Below are 17,770 nucleotides of genomic sequence, written 5' to 3' on the forward strand. Positions count from 1 at the left end.
ATACAAGGGAAGGCTATGGAGAGAAGCTGTTGCAGCCGCACCAAAGGTACACACACACACGTGAGGACAGAGCGTGTGCACGGAGTGGGGCTTGGCCTGGGGCCTGGCGAACAGGGGCAGGTGAGCTGGTCAGGAGAGGACACTGAGAACCTGCTCTGCCGCTCACGGCCTGACTGTCATCCTTGTGAAACACACATCTGACCACGACAGCTCCAGGCCGAAAGCAAAACCCCCGAGGGCCGGCTCCGGCCTCCTGCGCTGGCCTCGTGCGCTCCATCGCCACCTGGCACTTGGAACAGCAGCGACACAGAATCGCGTGCTGGGCCTTGCCACTCTTGTCGCCCCTGAATGTCCCTCTTCCCATAGTCAGGCGCTCTGCCTGGTGTGTATGTGTGTGTGTGTGTGTGTGTGTGTCTAAACCCCATTTCTGTGCTCAGCCTGTTCTCTTGCTCCTACTTCTTTGCGGCTCCCCTCGTCGGGCCGTGGGCTTCCTCAGGACAGAGACCCTTCTCATCTAGTGTTGCCTGCAAGAGGGGCTCCGCTGTTTGCGGAGCGAAGAGGACTGAATGACTTGGTTTCCCCACGTGTGTCCTGGGGCTCCAGGTGAGGGTGTTTACACTGGGTTGTGGCCGGGGGTTGGGGCAGGGGGCTCACGGGGGCTAGAGTGGTGAACATGAGACCGGCCCCAGGATGGAAGTCCAGGAGTCCAGCCTGAGCCCCCAGGTCTGCGGGTCCCGGGATGGCAGAGAAGAGTGGGTCCCCTGTGCTGACAGTGCTCACTGAGGCCATGATGGAAGGAAGGACCAGGACACAGACCGTCCCTCCTCCCTCGGGCTCTCCAGTGCAGCTGCCGGAGAGGGAAGCTCCTGCCTCGGGTTCAACAGGCAGGGCCCCGCCTCTCCCGCCGGGCCTTTCTGGCCACAGCTCACCGAACCCGGGGTCCCAGCCCGAAATGACAGGGGAACGACACCGGCTGCTCCCTGACTACTGAGGGGGTGAACTTCTCCAGGACGTTACATGCCCCAGAAAGGAAATCCGCTTTCTGCAGACTCTGCTCTCCTCCCCACAGCAGGAATTTCTTTGCAGCTAAGGGCAGACACAGTGATGGATGCCAAGCTTAAGAAAGGGGAACTAAAATTTAAAATGGCCGCGAATTAACATTGTGACCTTCTGCCACAGGGGTGCCTCTGGGCTCAGCTTTGGCCTTCCCTCCTCCTTGAGTGACCCTCCTCTACGCTGAAGGGGTCTCCCCAGACTTCAGGCCTCTCTGCATTCAGGCCTATCATCTGTCTGTTGCCTGGCAGGCATCTGTCCCAGGGCACCCTTCAGACATGAAAACCTGCCACCCAGACATTCATTTCACCCCTCGCCCCCAGCCCTGCCCTGACACTGGTCCTTGGACCTGCCTTGCACCCCGTGACCTCACCATTCTCGCGTCCTGGGGCTTGCACATGGGAAACCTCTGCAGGGCTGGCCGTGCCACCCCCTTACCGCCACCCTGGAATGCTGGAACTGGAAGGAAACCTGGATGTCATTGGAACCAGCCTCCTGCTTTACAGATGAGAAAACTTGAGGCCTACAAGAGAGGATGTGACTTGCCTGGGGTCGTAGGACAAGTGGCAGAGTCAGGTGTGGAACCCAGGTCTCTTAGCTGCCGGGGGGCAGTGCCCTCTCCCTTTCAGGGACTGCCTCTTAGTTCCAGCGCCCACCATTTCTGGTTAGGGCCACTGAGGCACATCCTACAGTTCTTTCACCTTCAGGTGGACATCCCTTTCCCACTGCTCTGGATGCCCCCACAACCTCAGACCAAGCCCAGGGCTCTAGCCCGGGGGTCGGGCTTGCCCATTCATCTAACCCCAGCTCACATCCATCTCTGGGAATGCTACCTTCCCCTCCACACTGCTTATGATGGCCTCTGTCCCAGCTTTTCATTGTAGGCCTTGTCTGGGGGCATTCTAGAACATTCCTTATATTCTAGAACATTCCAGGCAACCCACCCCTTGCCTGGAATGTTCTTCCTCCTTCCTTTTTGGCCTAAGAAGCCTTCACTACTTGGGGTTCCCACCAAGTGGTGTCCTCTGTTGTGCACGAGAGTTTGGCTTTAAGGTCTCTAAAGACAGTTAAATGGCTCCTGTGCTCCTCTTGCCCACCTCTCTAGCCCAGGCCTGGGCCATCACTTAGTACCAACCTGCCCCTGCATCCTGCCCGCTCTGTGCTCTCCAGCTGGTCTGTAGCAGGGACCAAGGCCCTAGGATGCTGGTCACTGCCAGTATCAGAACTTGCCAAGAGTGGCAGCACAAAGACCTCCCTTGGCCTGAAGAAGCCACTGGACGTGCCCCTTTACCCCAGAGCTCATGCCCCTGACCCCTGTGCTTGGACACAGAGAACCCAAGCACTGGGGGCGGGAGACCCAAGCTGTCCATGAGACTGGAAGTCACAAAGAGCCTGCCCCTTCCTGCATGGCTGGGGCCAGCGCGGCTGGGTGGGGCTTGCACGCCGGGCAGCTCAGCTCTAAGTGAAAGGACACAACAGATTGGAAAGGAGATGCCAGCCAGTGTGCCATCCTGAAACAAAACACAGTCACTCTGGGGTTAGTTGGCAAGTCCAAACACAGCATTGGGAAGCAAGCAGAGGTCCTGTCCTCCCACTCTGAGCCCAGTCCCGGCTCAGCGTCCGCCCCGGAGAGGCTGCAAGGCAAAATGAGCAGCGGCATTAATCTGCTGATGGTGAGAGAAACAGGAGCGTTACCCTGGGCCGGCCCCCTCGGCTGCTCTCCCTCACTAAGGAGCTAGAAGGTGGCCCCTGACTTCTTTGCGAGGGTATGAAGCAGACAAAAAAAAAAAAAAAAAAAAAAAAAAAAAATCAACATAATGGAAAAAAAAAAAAAAAAGATGCTCATGCACCATTAAAACTCATTCAGGTAGAAATAGCCGGGGCAGAGGGCGGAGGGGCAGGAGCAAAGGCTGAGAGAGACCGTGTTTAGGACACACCTGGTCTGTGCTCAGACAACGCCGGTTTAGGCTCCGTGTACAAGTATCAAGGCATGCAGCGTGAATGCGGATTTGACTACAAGTCTCTTCTCCCCAACTCAAGCTGTGGAAAAGCGGCACCGTGGGCGCCTTGTGCTCCTCAGCGGGGGACAGCCTGGTCGATGTGCTTTCCTGGCATTAAGGTCACTATCGACAGCAGCGATGATGGTGCCTGGGCCCCTGTGCTGAACCAGTGGGGACAGTGTGCAGGGGTCCCTTTAAATGGAGTCCGCAGTCCTCCTCATCTCAGGGAGGGCTTGTGAGCCACTGAGAACTCAGGATCCTCCTCGGGGCAGGGCAGGTGGGGGGGAGTTTGTCTACGGCTGGCAGAGGCCCCTGGTGACTAGCAAAGCTGCGTGGGGTGGGCTGGGGGCTGTGGCTGCTCTGGGGCTGTATGTGAGAAAGGGCACTCGGGGGTGGGGAGGGGGGGTGAGGAGAGATGGCTACTGGCTCTGTGACAGGGAGTCACGCTTCAGGAACCTGCAAGAGAGGGGAGGAGAAAAGCGACACAAAAGCGTCCTACAAAGGAACAGACCCGACCACAGCTGGAAGGAAGGCAAACCTTTGAATCAGGTCCTTGAAATACAAGCTGCAGGAAGCTAGAACATTTTGGTGGACTTCAAACTCTCTGCCTTCAACAACAATTTTCAGGTCTGTAAACGCTTTCGCTCTGCGCTGCTGGTTCAATTCCTTCAACATTTCTGCAGAACAGAGAAGACAGACAGGGCCAGGTTCCCATTAAGAGTTTTTTTTTTTTTTCTTAATTAAAAATTTTTCTTTCAAGAAGTAGAGAAATCGGAAAATACTTGATACTGTTTCTTGGCAAGACTGGCTCAACACTGACAGTCAAAAGAAGTCACAAACAGTATGTGTCAACAAGCAGCAACTGGGAGGGGCTACAGAACCAAAGGAATGACAACTTTCCAAAAGCAAAAACAAAACAAAACAAAAAAACCCAAAACCAACCAAACGAACAAACAAACAAACAAAAAACCCCAAACCAAAACAATACAACACCAAAAAAAAAAAAAAAAAAAAATATATATATATATATATATATATATATATATATATCGAACCCAGAAATTGAAAGGCTGGGGAAAAAGGTTCCCATACTGACAATTGGAAACACAGAGAATACATTATCACAGACAACTGAAACTGTCGTGTAACTACAGAACGAGTTCTCCAAATGCCAATGAGTGCTGATGCATTGGATGCCAAGTAAAGCATGGCATTGTGATGCAAGATGGGCTGGATATGGATCAAAGGAATAAAAACCACAGAACCTGCAAAAACAGCATCCCTTATGTTAGACACTCAAGCCATGGCACCGGGGGGTGAGCTTTTCTCCCTCCAAGGAAGGAGGGGGTGGAATGGGGGTCTGCCAAGCACTTCTTCCGTGCGCACTCTGGGCTGGTAGGAAGTGGGGGCTGGGCGCACCTCCTCCCATTTCCTTGGATCATTCTCTCCAGACTCCCCCCTTCAGCTGAGGCTTCAGCATGGGAGAGCCTGGCTTGCAGCCCCCAGCAGTTCCCAGAAAGTGGCCTCCGGAGCCTTTCCCACCTTGATGAACACCTACCTTTGCCTGGTGTCTTGGCCACCTGGGGTTGGCCCAGAGAGTGCCCCATGCCCATGGGCTCCGAACCTGGGGATGTCTCCCAGACCCTCCTCAAAGCTCAGAAGGGGGAAGGAGGAGAGCCTGACAGGTACCCTGATTCGCTGATACAAACTCTCATTTTCGAAAGTTAGGGCCTTCGGATGACCAATGTTCCCACTAGCCTTGCCTTACCTGCCTGCCCCCTGGGGTCCTTAGTTGCTGGTTGCTGGGCAGCAGAGGCCCAGATTCTTGGCCAGAATGACCAGTTGTCAGGCAGGGTTATGTCCTTTGGCAGGTGAATAGGAAAGGGGTTCTGCAGAACTGAGCCCTGCTTCCAAGTCCCCCACCATCTCCTGAGCCCTCCGGGTCAATGCTGCCCCCAGGCTGGTGTTCTAGAATCATCCTCCAGCATGCTCTGCTCCAGCCCGACTCTCATCTCTGTCCACATGGGCTGACATCAGCTGCCTCTCAAGACTCCCTTCTGAGCCCCGCCCTGCGTCTGACAGCTGTGCGTCCTCGGACAAGCCCCTGTGCTCTCTGAGCCTCTGTCTGTACATCAGCAGAATGAAGCTGGAGGCTCCCACTCTATTCGCAGAGCCTGGTGAAAATCCCTGAGCTCGGGCTCAGGCAGGGGACTGTGGGCTTGGGGGCTGTGAGGTCAGGTAGGTCCTTCTTGGCAAGGACATCCCGGGATCTGGTTCTGCTGAAGACCAAGGCACACAGAGAGAGAGAGAGAGGTCTGACCATTGACCACACCACCAAGCCTACATCAGGCCGGGCACCTGCGGGGGAGTACTGGGGGCGCTGGCTGGGGCCTCGAGAAAGCTCCCCGCGGGTGTGCTCTGACCTGGACGAGGGAGACCAGCAGCGCCTGAAGCACCAGGTGGAGGGTGTGGAGGGAGCCTGTGGGGCAGACAGGGAGCAAAGCAAGGATGGGGCGGCAGGCGGGGTCAGACGTCAAGAGCCTTGGAAGGGGGCTCCGGTGAGTCGTGCGGACACCGGGGAACCATGGGATTCTGTTCAGGGGAGCGACAGGTTTGGACCCGGGTGCCAAACGAATGACTCTGGCAGCCCCCTTTAGGGGTGGGACCGGGAGGAACCAGGTAGGCTGGAGGCTGGAGGCCAGGAAGGAGGTGGGGGAGCGCTGGGCCTCAGAGCCAGGCCTGGGGGAGAACATGAACTCTGCCTCCTATCAGCTGTGCGACCCCAGGAAAGTGTCCCGGAAGCCTCCGTTTCTCCTTTGTTGAAGTTAAATGAGCTAGCCCATGGAAAACTGTTCCGTGGGCCTCGACGGGTGGCAGGCACGATGTCACTGTCAATGGGGGTGACGGCTCCATGATCTACGTGAGGAGGGACAAAGGCCTGAAGGGCAGTGGTGACGGAGGACAAAGACAAGTATTTAGGCTGGGAAACTACGGCCCTTCGTGCTGGAAGGAACAGGGAGGCCAGCAGGTGTGAGAACCACTTGCGGGAGATGGCAGGAAGGGAAGGGGTGCTGAGTTCAATTTGAGGTTGGGGTTCAGGCCTATGAGACGCGTCGGGGAGAGGGGCAGGAGGCGGGACGCGTCTGGGGCCCGGGCAGGAGGCGAGGCGGTGGAACCTGCAACCTAAGCCCGTGGCTCAGGCAGGGGCACAACGCGGTCGGGGAGCCCGCAGGCTCGGGTGGGTTCCGGCTGAACCGCTCGCTACGCTCACAGAGCGGCTCCAAGAAGAGCCACCGCCTGAATTCATTCCCGAAACAGGAGCCAGGTGGTGATGTCAGCTTTTTGAGTGAAGTCATGCGGGGGTTAAAGAGTTCTGGGCTGGAGTTCCAAAGACCTGGATCCCGGTTCTCCTTCCAGCTTTGCCACTAATTGGCTGCGTGACCCTGGGCAAGCTGCGCCAGCTTTAGGTCCTCAATCCCTTTGAGCACCGAGAGGCACCTGCCGGGTGCCTCTCAGCTGTCAGGCTGCAGGGAGTGATAGATGCAGCCCCACACGCCTGCTGAGTTAACCAAGCCCTGGGGGCCCGGAAAACACAGTGGTTACAAAATACCACTCCTCCTGGGCCCAAAGCATTCTGATTGTTTCTGAAAAGCTCTGACATGCGACCAAGGACCCGGCAAAGATGACACGTGCAGCCCCAGCCCTGCAGCGCTGCCTGCTGCCCTGGGATTCCTGGCCGGATCTAGGAGGTGCTGGGAGATCCAGGTCACCATTGAAATGCAAGCGCTTTCTACTCTCGCTTTGTGGAAATCTGGATTTAATAGCTGGGCAGGATTACTCAGTTTCGGAAAAAAATTTCAATTTATGAAAGTGCTCACCAGGGGATTCCTTTTCACAGCAGGGACCCAAGTGCATTCAAAGTTTCGATCAGGCTGTGTGCGCCTATTGCTGCCGGCTGAGCGCCCAGCTGGCGGGAGCCCGTGTTTTGGGACAGCACGACCCAGGATCCACGGGAGGAAGCCAGCCCTGGCTCCAGGCACAAGCCGCACTCCTGCCTAGCCCGTTGTCTTGGCTGAGGACAATCACTTAATGTGTGAGGGGCTCGGAGGAACGTGGGGTCCTGGGGAAGCTTTCCAACCAGCCGGGCTATGCCCAGTGTGCAGGCATCAGGGCAGAGCCCGGCAGGGGTTGGACCTTCGGGGTAGACCCCAGCACCCGGCAGAATCTGACTGTTTCAGGCTTGGGGAGGAGGGGGAAAGTCAGGGTCCTTCCTTTTTGGCTGACATCAGGGAACTATTTTCTGGCCTCCCAGATTTTGGGTGGGATGCCTTCACCTGGTCACAGAGTGGCTGCCCTTTGCCCTTGGCCTTGCCCCTCAGTGGGGAACTCTCACAGGTCCAGGTCACTGGATCTCCCCCTCTGATTCTTCTCCTCCCCACACCAAGCCCACCTCCTTTACTGCCTAGAAATCTCTGCTGTCTATTCTCTCCTGGCCTCAGGAACAACTGGGCTCTGTCTGAGCCACAGACGTCTGGCTGTTTCCGGCCCTAAGCCCCTCAGCAACCTGGCAACCCCTCCCAGATTAAATAAACCCTTCAAGGCTGAGCAGGGGGAGCAAGGCTCCTCGACGCCCCGCTGAAGCCTCTCTGTACCCCAGGCATGACCCCTCCCAGCCCTTACCCTTCTCCCTGCCTCAATCTCTCTTCTTTCCTTTTTCTTCTGGCAAATTACCATTTTGTCCTGTAATCCAGTTAAGGTGTTACTGGGTCCCAAGCCTCTGCCTCCTTCCCCTCCTCCTCCCCCAGCCATTCACCCTCCTCCATGCTCCCACAGCATCCGGTGCTTATGTCTTCAGAGCATACCCTGTGCATTGTAATTACTGATTTACATGTCTGTCTCTTGCACGTGACTGTGATTTATTTATATTTTTATGTGAAACATCTAGCACAGGGCCTGGCATATATACAGCTGGTCTGGTAGACGACAAAAATTCTTCGTCTCCCCTCCCACTAAGGGGTGAAGTTCTTTTCCCCACCCTCTGAGTCTTCATTGCCCTTGTGACTTGCTTTGCCATGGAATGGGGTTGAAAGGACATTGTGTGAGTGTGAGCCACAGCCTCAAGAAAACTTGCTTGCTTCAGCTCACACTCTTGGACTCCTGCCTCTAATACCCTATGAACAAGCCCGAGTGACTCTTTTGGAGGATAATAGGCCACAGAGCAGAGATGATTCGTTCACACTGGCCAGTCCTCACAATATCAGCTAAGCCTGACCTAGAACAGCTGAGCTCAGCCCCAAGGGCAGATGAGAATCATAATCCAGATCAGTGGTGGTTCATCTAAGCCACTAAATCTTGGAATTTTTTGTTACGCAGCAAGAGCTAACTGATATAGAAAGCATGAATAACTGATAGGGCTCAAGTGCTTGTGAAACTTCCCCTCCATCAGGGTCTCCTTCTCGGGTAGTGTTTAAGTTAATTCTTTTTTTTTTTTTAATTGCAATAAAATTTAGCATCATAACTGGTTTTAGGCATACGGTTCGGTAGCATTAAGCATATTTACAGCATTGTGCGGTCAGTCCCTGGAATACTTCATCTTACAAAACTGCAACTCCATTCCCATTAGACAGCGGCTTCCCATCCCCTCCTCCCCAGCTCTTGGTCATGACCCTTCTACTTTCCGTCTCTATGAATCTGACCGCTCTGGATACCTTGTGCATGTGGAATTGTGGAGTATTTGTCTTCTTGGGGCAAGCTTACTTAACTTACTATAACGCCCTCAAGGTTCATCCATATTGGAGCATGGGTCAGAAATCCCTCTGCTTCTAAAGCTTGATGCAATTCTTTTATATGAATGCATCACAGTTCGTGTGCTTGTTCGGTTGTGAGTGGACGCCCGGCTTGCTTCCGGTTTTGGGCGACTGTGAACCATGCCGCTGTGACGCCCAATTCTTGACACTCAGTGGCGGATGTCTCTACCTGTGTTGGCTCAGTCCCTGCTGTGAGCGGCAGGGTAGCCTGGTTCTGTGGACCCAGCACCAAGCGGCTTCGGAGAGAAAGAGGACACTGGGGAAGGTCGGCCTGGACCTGGGTGCTTTGTTTAGAGAAGAGGGAGGCCACAAACAGAACCAAGCCTGGAGATGACATCGCAGCCCAGCTTCTGAATATTTTTCACCAAACGACACGAGTTATTTGTCAGAGACTAATGGGCTCATTCCAGCTGGACTAGAAGGGCTGTCTGAGTTGGTAATAAAGAGGAAGAGATGTCAAATATTAAAAGGCAACGCATTTCAGTGGCTTTGCAGCAGAGAAGTCCATTAAATCAGAGCCCCGAGAAAGGTTGTACAGCCGAATAATTTTTTCCAGAGCTCAAGAAAGAACCCAGCTAGGTGACAAATGCTCCTGATTCCAGTGGTATTTATGACACATATTTGATAAAGGACTTGAAAAAATTATAAACTCAGAGCAGTTGTGAAATATAGTGAGAAAGCCCAGCAACGACTGTGTCACGCCTGCCCAGAGGATAATTCATCCAGGAGTGGAGGAGCCTGGTTGTGTGCAGACACTGTGGGGACTAATGGCGACTTTGCACAAACAGAGCTTCCTGCTGCCGTGGCTGGGTCAGGTCATAGACGGTCAGGGACAGGCTCCAAAGCTGAATGTCACCCTTCTTCCTCCCCTGCCCACGACTGATCAGATAGACACATCCCCTTTCCCAAAGAACAGCTCAGAATCGACCTGGAGCGCCAGCTGGGCCCTTTCTTCTAGGTGAGGCAGGATAAAACCGCCTGTGGACCACCTGCCCAGCCTGAGTTGGAGGGATGGTCCTCTATTGGGAAGTCATACCTGCCCCAGGCCAGGGCCTGACAGTCTCACACAGGCAAGCGCTCCCTGGAAATGTGTCCTTCTAGAGAAAGGAAGCATGAAAGACTCAGATGTATTGCCTGACTTAGAGTTTTAGTGAGGAGACCTTCTGGTTGTCCTGTTGCCCAAATGGAAATTCCTACTATTTATTGGAAATGGAAAAAGCCCTAGGGACAGTCACCACCACTCATTAGCCTGCCGTTTCCAAGGTGTCTAATGCTGGGTGACAAGACCTATTTCTCAGGCAGTAAAATTTGGCACAGAAGGGCCTTTCTGTCCCTACAGCCCCTGTCCCAGGACTACACACTAGGGCATGCTTGATATGCATTTGCTGGGCAGAACTGAGGGTTACCTTCCAGTGGGAACATTCTCAGGCCCTCCAAGGTGATACAGAAGTCATGAAAATTTTTCTCCTTAAAATTTTTAAAAATTCTCATAAAACTGCAAAGGTGGGGGCAGACCACTAGATGGGCAGGGAAGGCCAGTGGGCAAACCCTGAAGCTGTGGTCAGAGGGAAGGACCCCAGCTAGGTGGACACTGGCTGCTGTTAGTCCTTCCTGCCCCCAGAAAAGTTGCCTCCATCTGGCTGCTTCCCCTGCTTTGAGGATGAAGGCTGAGTTCGCCCTCTGAACAGGGGAGGATGGAAATGTCATGGGGGCCAGGGCTAGGAGACCTGGTGGCAAGTCTGGGGCTTACGAGAGCTGGCAGTGCGCAGACAGCATGCAGGAGCTGGAATGCAGGCTGACACGCCACAGCCAAGATCAGGGGATATGCAGTGAATTAAACATCCTGGCAAGTCAGGTCAGGACACTGAAGAGCTCTGTGGGGATCAGAAGCCTGAAGGTGGTCAAGGGAGGCCACAGAGATGGACTGGAAGCCCCTGTGAGGTCAGGGGTCTGGAGGGAAGGTGGCCAGACAGTCCCTCTATGAGGCAGGAGACAACTCCAGGAGCCAGAACTTGGCACTAGGGAGATGGGTACTCTGAGGGCCCTTGTTCCTCAGGACCAGGGGAGGATGAGACTCATGTTTGGCCCCAGGGAAAGAGCTGAATCTGTTGTCTGGGGTGGGGATGGGGAGCTCGCCTCTTCCCCTGGGCCTCTGTGAAACTGTCTTGTGCCTCTAGCATGTTTAGACATACTGCTTCTCTTCCACTGGAGGGTAGATTTGTGGAAGGTGAGCAGTGGTTCTCAGCTAGAGGGACTAGAGAGTCCAGAGGCCAGGCCACAGTTAGGCCACGTGAGAGGACCAGTTTCAGCACCTTGGAGAGCTCTAAGCATGCAGGGGTCTTGGCAGAGAGTGGGAAGGGCTCTAGAAGGGCTGGGGGTACTAAGTCCACAGCTGAGTAAGGCTGAGGTATGGACAGCCCCATTCGGAGGTAGACTGGGAGCTTCAGATGCCTTCTGTCTGTCTGACCCACTTCTTTCCTCATTAAACAGGTGGGCTGGGCTTGGGGGTGTGTTGGGGGTCCATTTGCAGACCCGAGGAGCTTCTGATTTACCAGGAAACACACGAAATGACTGTGGTGCCAAGTGAGGGGAGTTTTGTGGGGCAAGCGCCGGGTAGAGGAGGCTCACAGAAGCAACTGCTGGCTGGGTTGGTTGAGCAGAGGGAGGCTTGGGTGGGGAGACAGTGAAGAAAACACTGGAAAGATGTGTAGCAGCTCACCAGGTGGGCTGGAGGGGCCAGGTGTGAACCATATGCATATGTGCGTGTGTGTGTGTGTGTGTGTGTGTGTGTGTGTTGGAGTGTGTAGTGTATGGAAGCATGTGGGCACGACCATATGGTATGTGTGAACATGTGGTTGTGTATGAGCCTGTGTGTACATGTGCAAGCATATGTGTGTGTGGGGGTATAAGACGCAGGCCCATATTACACTGTGAAAGAAAACAAACCCAGTGTGGTCTTTAACCCACGGGAAACTGGGGGCCATTGGTGAATTTTATGAGATAGGGTGAGAGAGTCAAGTTTGTCTCTTCCACTCAAAAAATCGGCTCAGAATCAACGATCAATGGCTCACCCCCATATACCCCACACTCTGCCCCCATCCCTAGCCTTCCACACCATCGGATACTTCCTTTCTGCTATTCCAACCCATTCTGATGCCCCTCCTCTGAATTTCCAGGTACAAGGTACTGGGCCCAGAGCTGGGGTCGGGTTGGGAGCTGCGGCAGAGGGAGCAGTAGTCCCAGGGGAAGGGGCAGCTCAGTGGGGACACCGACATACATCAGTGGGGTCAGTGGTGGTACTGATGGCCTTCTGAGGAGGGAGAGGTGGGGGGTCTCGGGAGGGGGGGTTGGAGTGGGATGATCACGAAGTGCAGGGGGTGTCACGGGTGGAGAACCAAATGCACATAACAAGACGTATTCTTAATTTACTAGTTCATAGCCTAATACACATTTACTGAGGGTCTACTATGGTCAGGACCTGGACTATGAATTCGAAACCAGTTTTCATCCTCAAGGCGCTCACAGTCAGATGGAAGAGGTAGATGCTGCCTCAGACTAAGGTCAGCTGGGTTTCTTGGCACTGGAACCCCCTTCTATGGTGAGAATTCCAAGGTGGACAGGAAGCTGGGCCCTGTGGAGTGAGTTTGGTGGGGGCAGCCTCCTGGCAGCTGGCACATCGCCACAAGACCTGGCTCAGCTGATCCCAGGATGTCCTGTGGGGATGCAGAGCCAGCCGGTGATGACCACAGTGCTTGTGGTGAGCCAGCCCAGCGGGCAGCTCAGGGGTGCTCGAGCAACCCCGGGGGGTATGCGGTTGGGGGGGGGATGGTGCCAGTGGGTACTGGCCCTGACATGGATCTGCCCATGCTGCCCCATCCCCAGCCTCAGATCAGTTCCTGCTCTCCTGAACTCTCAGAGCGGCAGTCTGTGGTTGGTGTCACGTGACCCGAGTGGTACCAACATGGCCACATGTGTTACACTGTCATACACAAGCTGATAAAGACCCCTTGCTGCAGAGCCTGCCTGGGCTACTGGGGGAGCACAGGGAGCAAGTGGAGGAGGGAAGGCCCGTGGGGGTGGGGGACTTGGCCGTGTCTTGGGAGGGGGGTGGGGCTTGTTAATGATGGACAGGAGGGCATTTTGGTTAGCAGAGTGCCTGTGCGAAGGCCCACGTCGCACATCAGCACACAGGCCGCGTGAGCAGTGGGCAGCTGAGTACGGCTGGAGTGGGGAGGGGGGCGGGGGCTCTGCGGCTGGAGTGCCCACAAAGGTCCCTGTGACCGGCTTGTGTTAGGAACTGTAGAGTGTGGGCCTGGGAGGAAAACTGGGAAAAGGCACCCAGATCACCTGGGGTGGGTTGGGGGGAGGGCACATATCTGGAGAAAGCTAGACCCTGTCCCGAGGGACTGCTGCTGACTGGGGGGTGGGCGGTGAGTATGAGGCCTGGCCTTTAGCCTGGAAAACAGTGGAAGGGACCCTGAGCTCTGATGGGGAAGCAGGACCCCAGGTCTTCGAGAGCCCATGCAGGGCTGGGGCCGAGGGAAGGATTTCCTGAGTGCGGCCCCCTTCTTTAGCCCACCTCCCTGCTGGGCCTGGGACATGGCATCCAGGAAGCAGGTGCTGGCTGCTGCCTCTCTTCCCTTCAGCATCGTGCATGTGCCCCTCAAACTGATGGGTCCCCACGCTTTGCCTCGTGGGCTGTGAGTACAGAGGCCTTTCTACGAGGAGCAGCCACCAGCCTGTGGTCTATCCTTGGCTGTTACCATTTTGTAGCTTTCTATTTTACTACTCACTATTTTAGGGGCAAGACGTCAGATTTCCAAATACGTATGAGGATCTGTAGCTGGCCCCTGCCAGAACAGAATAAAACTGTGTGCTGCGTGGAGCAGTGCCAAATGTGCCCCCAGATAGGGATAAACTCTAGACGTCTTTGCCCGGAAGACAGAGCTCAGCGAAGGCAGCTGGGGGACTGTTGCCACCACACCGTGGAACCCAGCCTAGCCCCCCAGGTGGAGAGGATGGGGCTCTAGGTGCAGAATCTGAAAATTCGTCATCCTGTGCCTCTGCTTTCATCATCCAGGGTCAAAGTGGGGAGTGCCTGCTACCCTCATTTCCTGGACAGCGGGCAGCGGGGGGCAGAGGAGGCCCAGAGGGAGCCCTGCTTCCCTGCCTCAGTGCCCTGGATTCCCAGAGGGGCTGGATCTTCGCCCTCGACTAGCCAAAACAACCACCCCATCCTCTTTCCATCCAGAGGTCCTGGCCGACCTGCCTCCCACCTGGGTTCCTGCAGAGCCTGGGCGAGACAGTTGTGTGTGTGGGTAGCAAAGGGGCTGGCTGGGGAAGAGGCCGAGAGAGGGGCCCCAGAGCTTCCTCACCCATCATCCCAGACCCAGGGATATGGAAGAGCAACAAGGACCCAGAGGAGGAAATGATATCTCAAATAAAGCGCGAGAATCCCAACAACTAGACACCATCTCAAAGCCTCAATTCTCATGAGCAATGTTCCACAGAACCTTGCTTGGTTGCAAGCGTCCTGAAGACGTAAGCCTTAAAGGTCCAGCCAGAGAGGACGTTCGTAAAGTCAGCACCTGCCCCGGGAAGGGAGAGGATGACACAGAGAAGGGCTGGCGGGAGGTGCTGGAGAGGAGAAGACAGGGCGGGGGGAGGGCAGGCAGGAGAGAGATACAAGAAGTGGGGGAGACATGGCCCTCCCTGACCTGCTTTGGCAAAAGCCAGTGTTTCCCGAGACTCCGGAGAGTGCAGTCCCAGCAAATAAATCAATAGTTTTAAAGGATTTGCAAGAATTAGTGAACCAGAGCTGGGAGCACGATCAGTTCAGTTACCCGGGTAAAGAGGGAAATGAAACGGAAAGCCCAGATGCCAGAGGCTAATGGCAACTCTGAACACTTTGAATCACATCGCAGGAGAAGAGAATTCGTGGCCAGAGAGGCCCTGGGGTGAGGATGCAGGGGAGGAGCACGTGTGTTTGCAGGGGATGGGGACCCCACTTGTGTCTTCCGGTATGTCTGGGAAGGGGTGTCTCTCCATGGCTGTTTGCCCCTGCGTGTCCATCTGGGTCCAGTTCTCCTGCCGGGCCTGGCCAGGGTCAGGTCTGGGGCAACACCTTGCCTCTTGTCATTTCAGGGGAGACGAAAGCCTGGGATCATTTCATTTTTTTCATACTGCTCATGGTCTTGAAGGATCATGCAAGCAGTCACCATGATCATTTTAGGAAAATTAGCAAAAAAGAAGAAAGTGCCATCTGTTCTCCAGGTGACCATGTGTCAGCTTCAGGCCCGGGCACAGAGTCAGAAGGTCAGGCCTGCCTGAAAGCCAGCCCAGGTGTCACACCTGCGGAGAAAACCTCGCCGCCACAGAAGAGCCAGCCCTGGGTCCACGGCTGGTTTCCCTGCCATACTGGCTGCCAGGCTCCTTGTGAAGGAGGCAGCCTAGGCTTGGTCCCAGGAGGGACCTGGAAGCGTCAACAGGCGGCCTCTTCTGACATCCCTCCTTCCTGTCTCCTGTCTGCCAGCTCAGGCCCCTCCCCCGCTGATCCTGCTCGCCTAGGTCTGTGATCCTTGCCTGGAAATCTTGTCTCCAGTTAGATGAGAGCTCTACTGTGATGGAGAAGCTGCCTTTCGTTCTCCCAACGCCCAGAGCCTCGCACCGTCTCTGGGGCCCATGGAACTCGTCCTGGGGCAGCCCACAGATACTGCTAGGTGGGTCTGACAAGCTCTGTGATGGCACAGAGTCTGAAGGAGCGCCAACCCGCCCCCCCCCCCACCTCCAGCCTCCAGCTCCAGGCCCAGGGGTGGGCAATGCTGGACCTGACCTGGGAGCTGTCCTTGCCACCTATGGGCTGTGGCTCTCCTGCCCAGCTCTGTCTGGCTGATAATGGTGTCCATCTGGTACCATAGCTCCTTTTAGGAACAGAAGCCATCTCCAGGTTTCCTGAATCTTCTAGTATTCTACTGTGGTGGTCCATGCTGGCTTCCATCTGGGGTCGGTCTGAAACCTCTGGTCAGCGGAGGTGAGGGTCTCAGTGGAATGAGAGGGTATAGCCCTGGCCTCAGGAAGCTTTGACTGGGGCCTGGGGTAGGCAGAGAGAAGGCTTTCTCCTGCGCAGCTCACCTAGGGCTAGGGAAGGTCTGCGCTGCAAACCGTAGGGCTCCCTGAGGCCCAAGGAATGACCCCATGTGTTCCAGCAAAGGAGGATCAAGGGTAGGAGTGGGCTGGGCCATCCTGACTGCCACCAGAAGCTGCTCTCTCTGCTCCCATCTGCCCCTGGAAGGTTCTGAAACCGACACTTCCCTCCTTGCTCACCTCTGCAGGCCAAGGTCCAGCTGTGTGCTGTCTCCTGTTAGCAAGACCTGTGTCATCCACCGTGAGCAGTGTCTGTTCATGGGGGTACGTCTGCACGGCAGCAGGGGACATGGCCTCCCGCCGGGGAGGGGAACATGATAGACTTTGATCATTGCTCACAAGAGCTCTCAGATGCAGAGCCTGGATCTGGCTGGTCTCCGTACCTTAGCACTTGGCATCGAGTCTGGCCCTGATCAGGTTTCAGGTAGAGATCTGAGTGAATGATGTGGGGAATGAAGGAAGACTTGCTGGACCGGACAAGGTGTCATGGAAGAGAAGACACTGAGCTGCGTCTTGAATGGGAAGGATTTGAGCCAACAGCCATGGAGAAAGGGCCGCCCCCGGAGTGATGGCAGAAGCATAGGCCCAGAAGCAGGGACCAGGTGGGACAGGTGGGACAGGTGGCTGGGTGGAGAGGCGGCAGCAAGCGGGGAGAGCGAGAAGCTGCAGAGCGGCAGAACCCGGGCAACAGCCACACGGAAGCACGTGAGGCATTTCCAGGCCTCCAGAATTTTCTTTGCCCAGGCAGCACCCGTCAGGGAGGGAAAAAGTTTGCAAGCCCAGGGCTTGGCTCTCTCCCAGCCTGGGGTGAGGAAGGGAGGGGGGTGGGTGGGGACAGGCAAGCTTGCTCAGAACACAGGGCCTGCTTCTCCTAAGCTCTCACTTCCCAGGCATTTGGAAGTCATCCGGAAGGACAAAGAACCAAGGGCCTTGGACAGAACAGCCCCTGGGCCCCACTTAAAGCCCTGAGGTCTCCTAGCGGCGGACTGAAGCTCCAGGTGGAGTTCAGGGCGCCCTGTGGGCCAGGCCAGGAGGGGCAGTGGGTGTCCAGATGTTCTAGAGGGCATGGAAGGACACAGTATGGGGACGGCGAGGAACAAGGGCATGGTGACCTTTTGCTGAGAGCCTGTGGTGCACTGGCAAGGCCCTGGCATGTCACCCACCTTGCTGTGCTGAAGTTGTGAGTGTCCAGGACGTACGGGGTTGGGGGAGGGGGGTTGGTGATGTGCCCCGTGTCTCCAGCTGGAGACATTTCGATCTGACATGGGCCTGGCCCTATCTAAGGCATCGGGTCTCAGCCTGTCTCTTCCACCCAAGTATTCACAGAAATCCTTAACACCTGGGCCCCACCCCCAGATTTGTGTCCAATAGTATGGGAGACAATCTGGGCTCCAGGATTTCTTTTTTTTTTTTTTTTTAAAGATTTTATTTATTTATTTGACAGAGAGAAATCACAAGTAGATGGAGAGGCAGGCAGAGAGAGAGAGAGAGAAGCAGGCTCCCTGCTGAGCAGAGAGCCCGATGCGGGACTCGATCCCAGGACCCTGAGATCATGACCTGAGCCAAAGGCAGCTGCTTAACTCACTGAGCCACCCAGGCGCCCCTGGGCTCCAGGATTTCTAAAAGCTTCCTAGAAGATGTTGATATGTAGCAAAGTTTGAGAATCTCTGGTCTCATACCCCAGCGCTGTTCTTGGTTTTTTTTTTTTTTTTTTTTTTTTTTTGCCTTTTTGTTCTCATTCCTAAAGTGTCCAGATCTGTGCTCAGA

At 55.3% G+C, this 17,770-nt stretch overlaps 1 protein-coding gene across 3 annotated transcripts in view; it reads right to left on the reverse strand.

Annotated features, from left to right (window-relative positions):
• The window catches only part of KLHL29 (kelch like family member 29), a 297,199-nt gene that overhangs the window by 19,222 nt on the left and 260,207 nt on the right, over positions 1-17,770 (reverse strand). For all 3 annotated transcript variants that reach the window (XM_045079323.1, XM_045079322.1, XM_013052954.2), the window contains one exon: positions 3,592-3,730. In XM_045079323.1, coding sequence (XP_044935258.1) covers positions 3,592-3,730 — 139 coding nt within the window. The remainder of the gene's footprint in view (positions 1-3,591; positions 3,731-17,770) is intronic.

This window comes from Mustela putorius, unplaced genomic scaffold, assembly GCF_011764305.1.
Source record: "Mustela putorius furo isolate JIRA1106 unplaced genomic scaffold, ASM1176430v1.1 tig00000281_pilon_pilon_pilon, whole genome shotgun sequence".
Taxonomy (NCBI): Eukaryota; Metazoa; Chordata; class Mammalia; order Carnivora; family Mustelidae; genus Mustela; species Mustela putorius.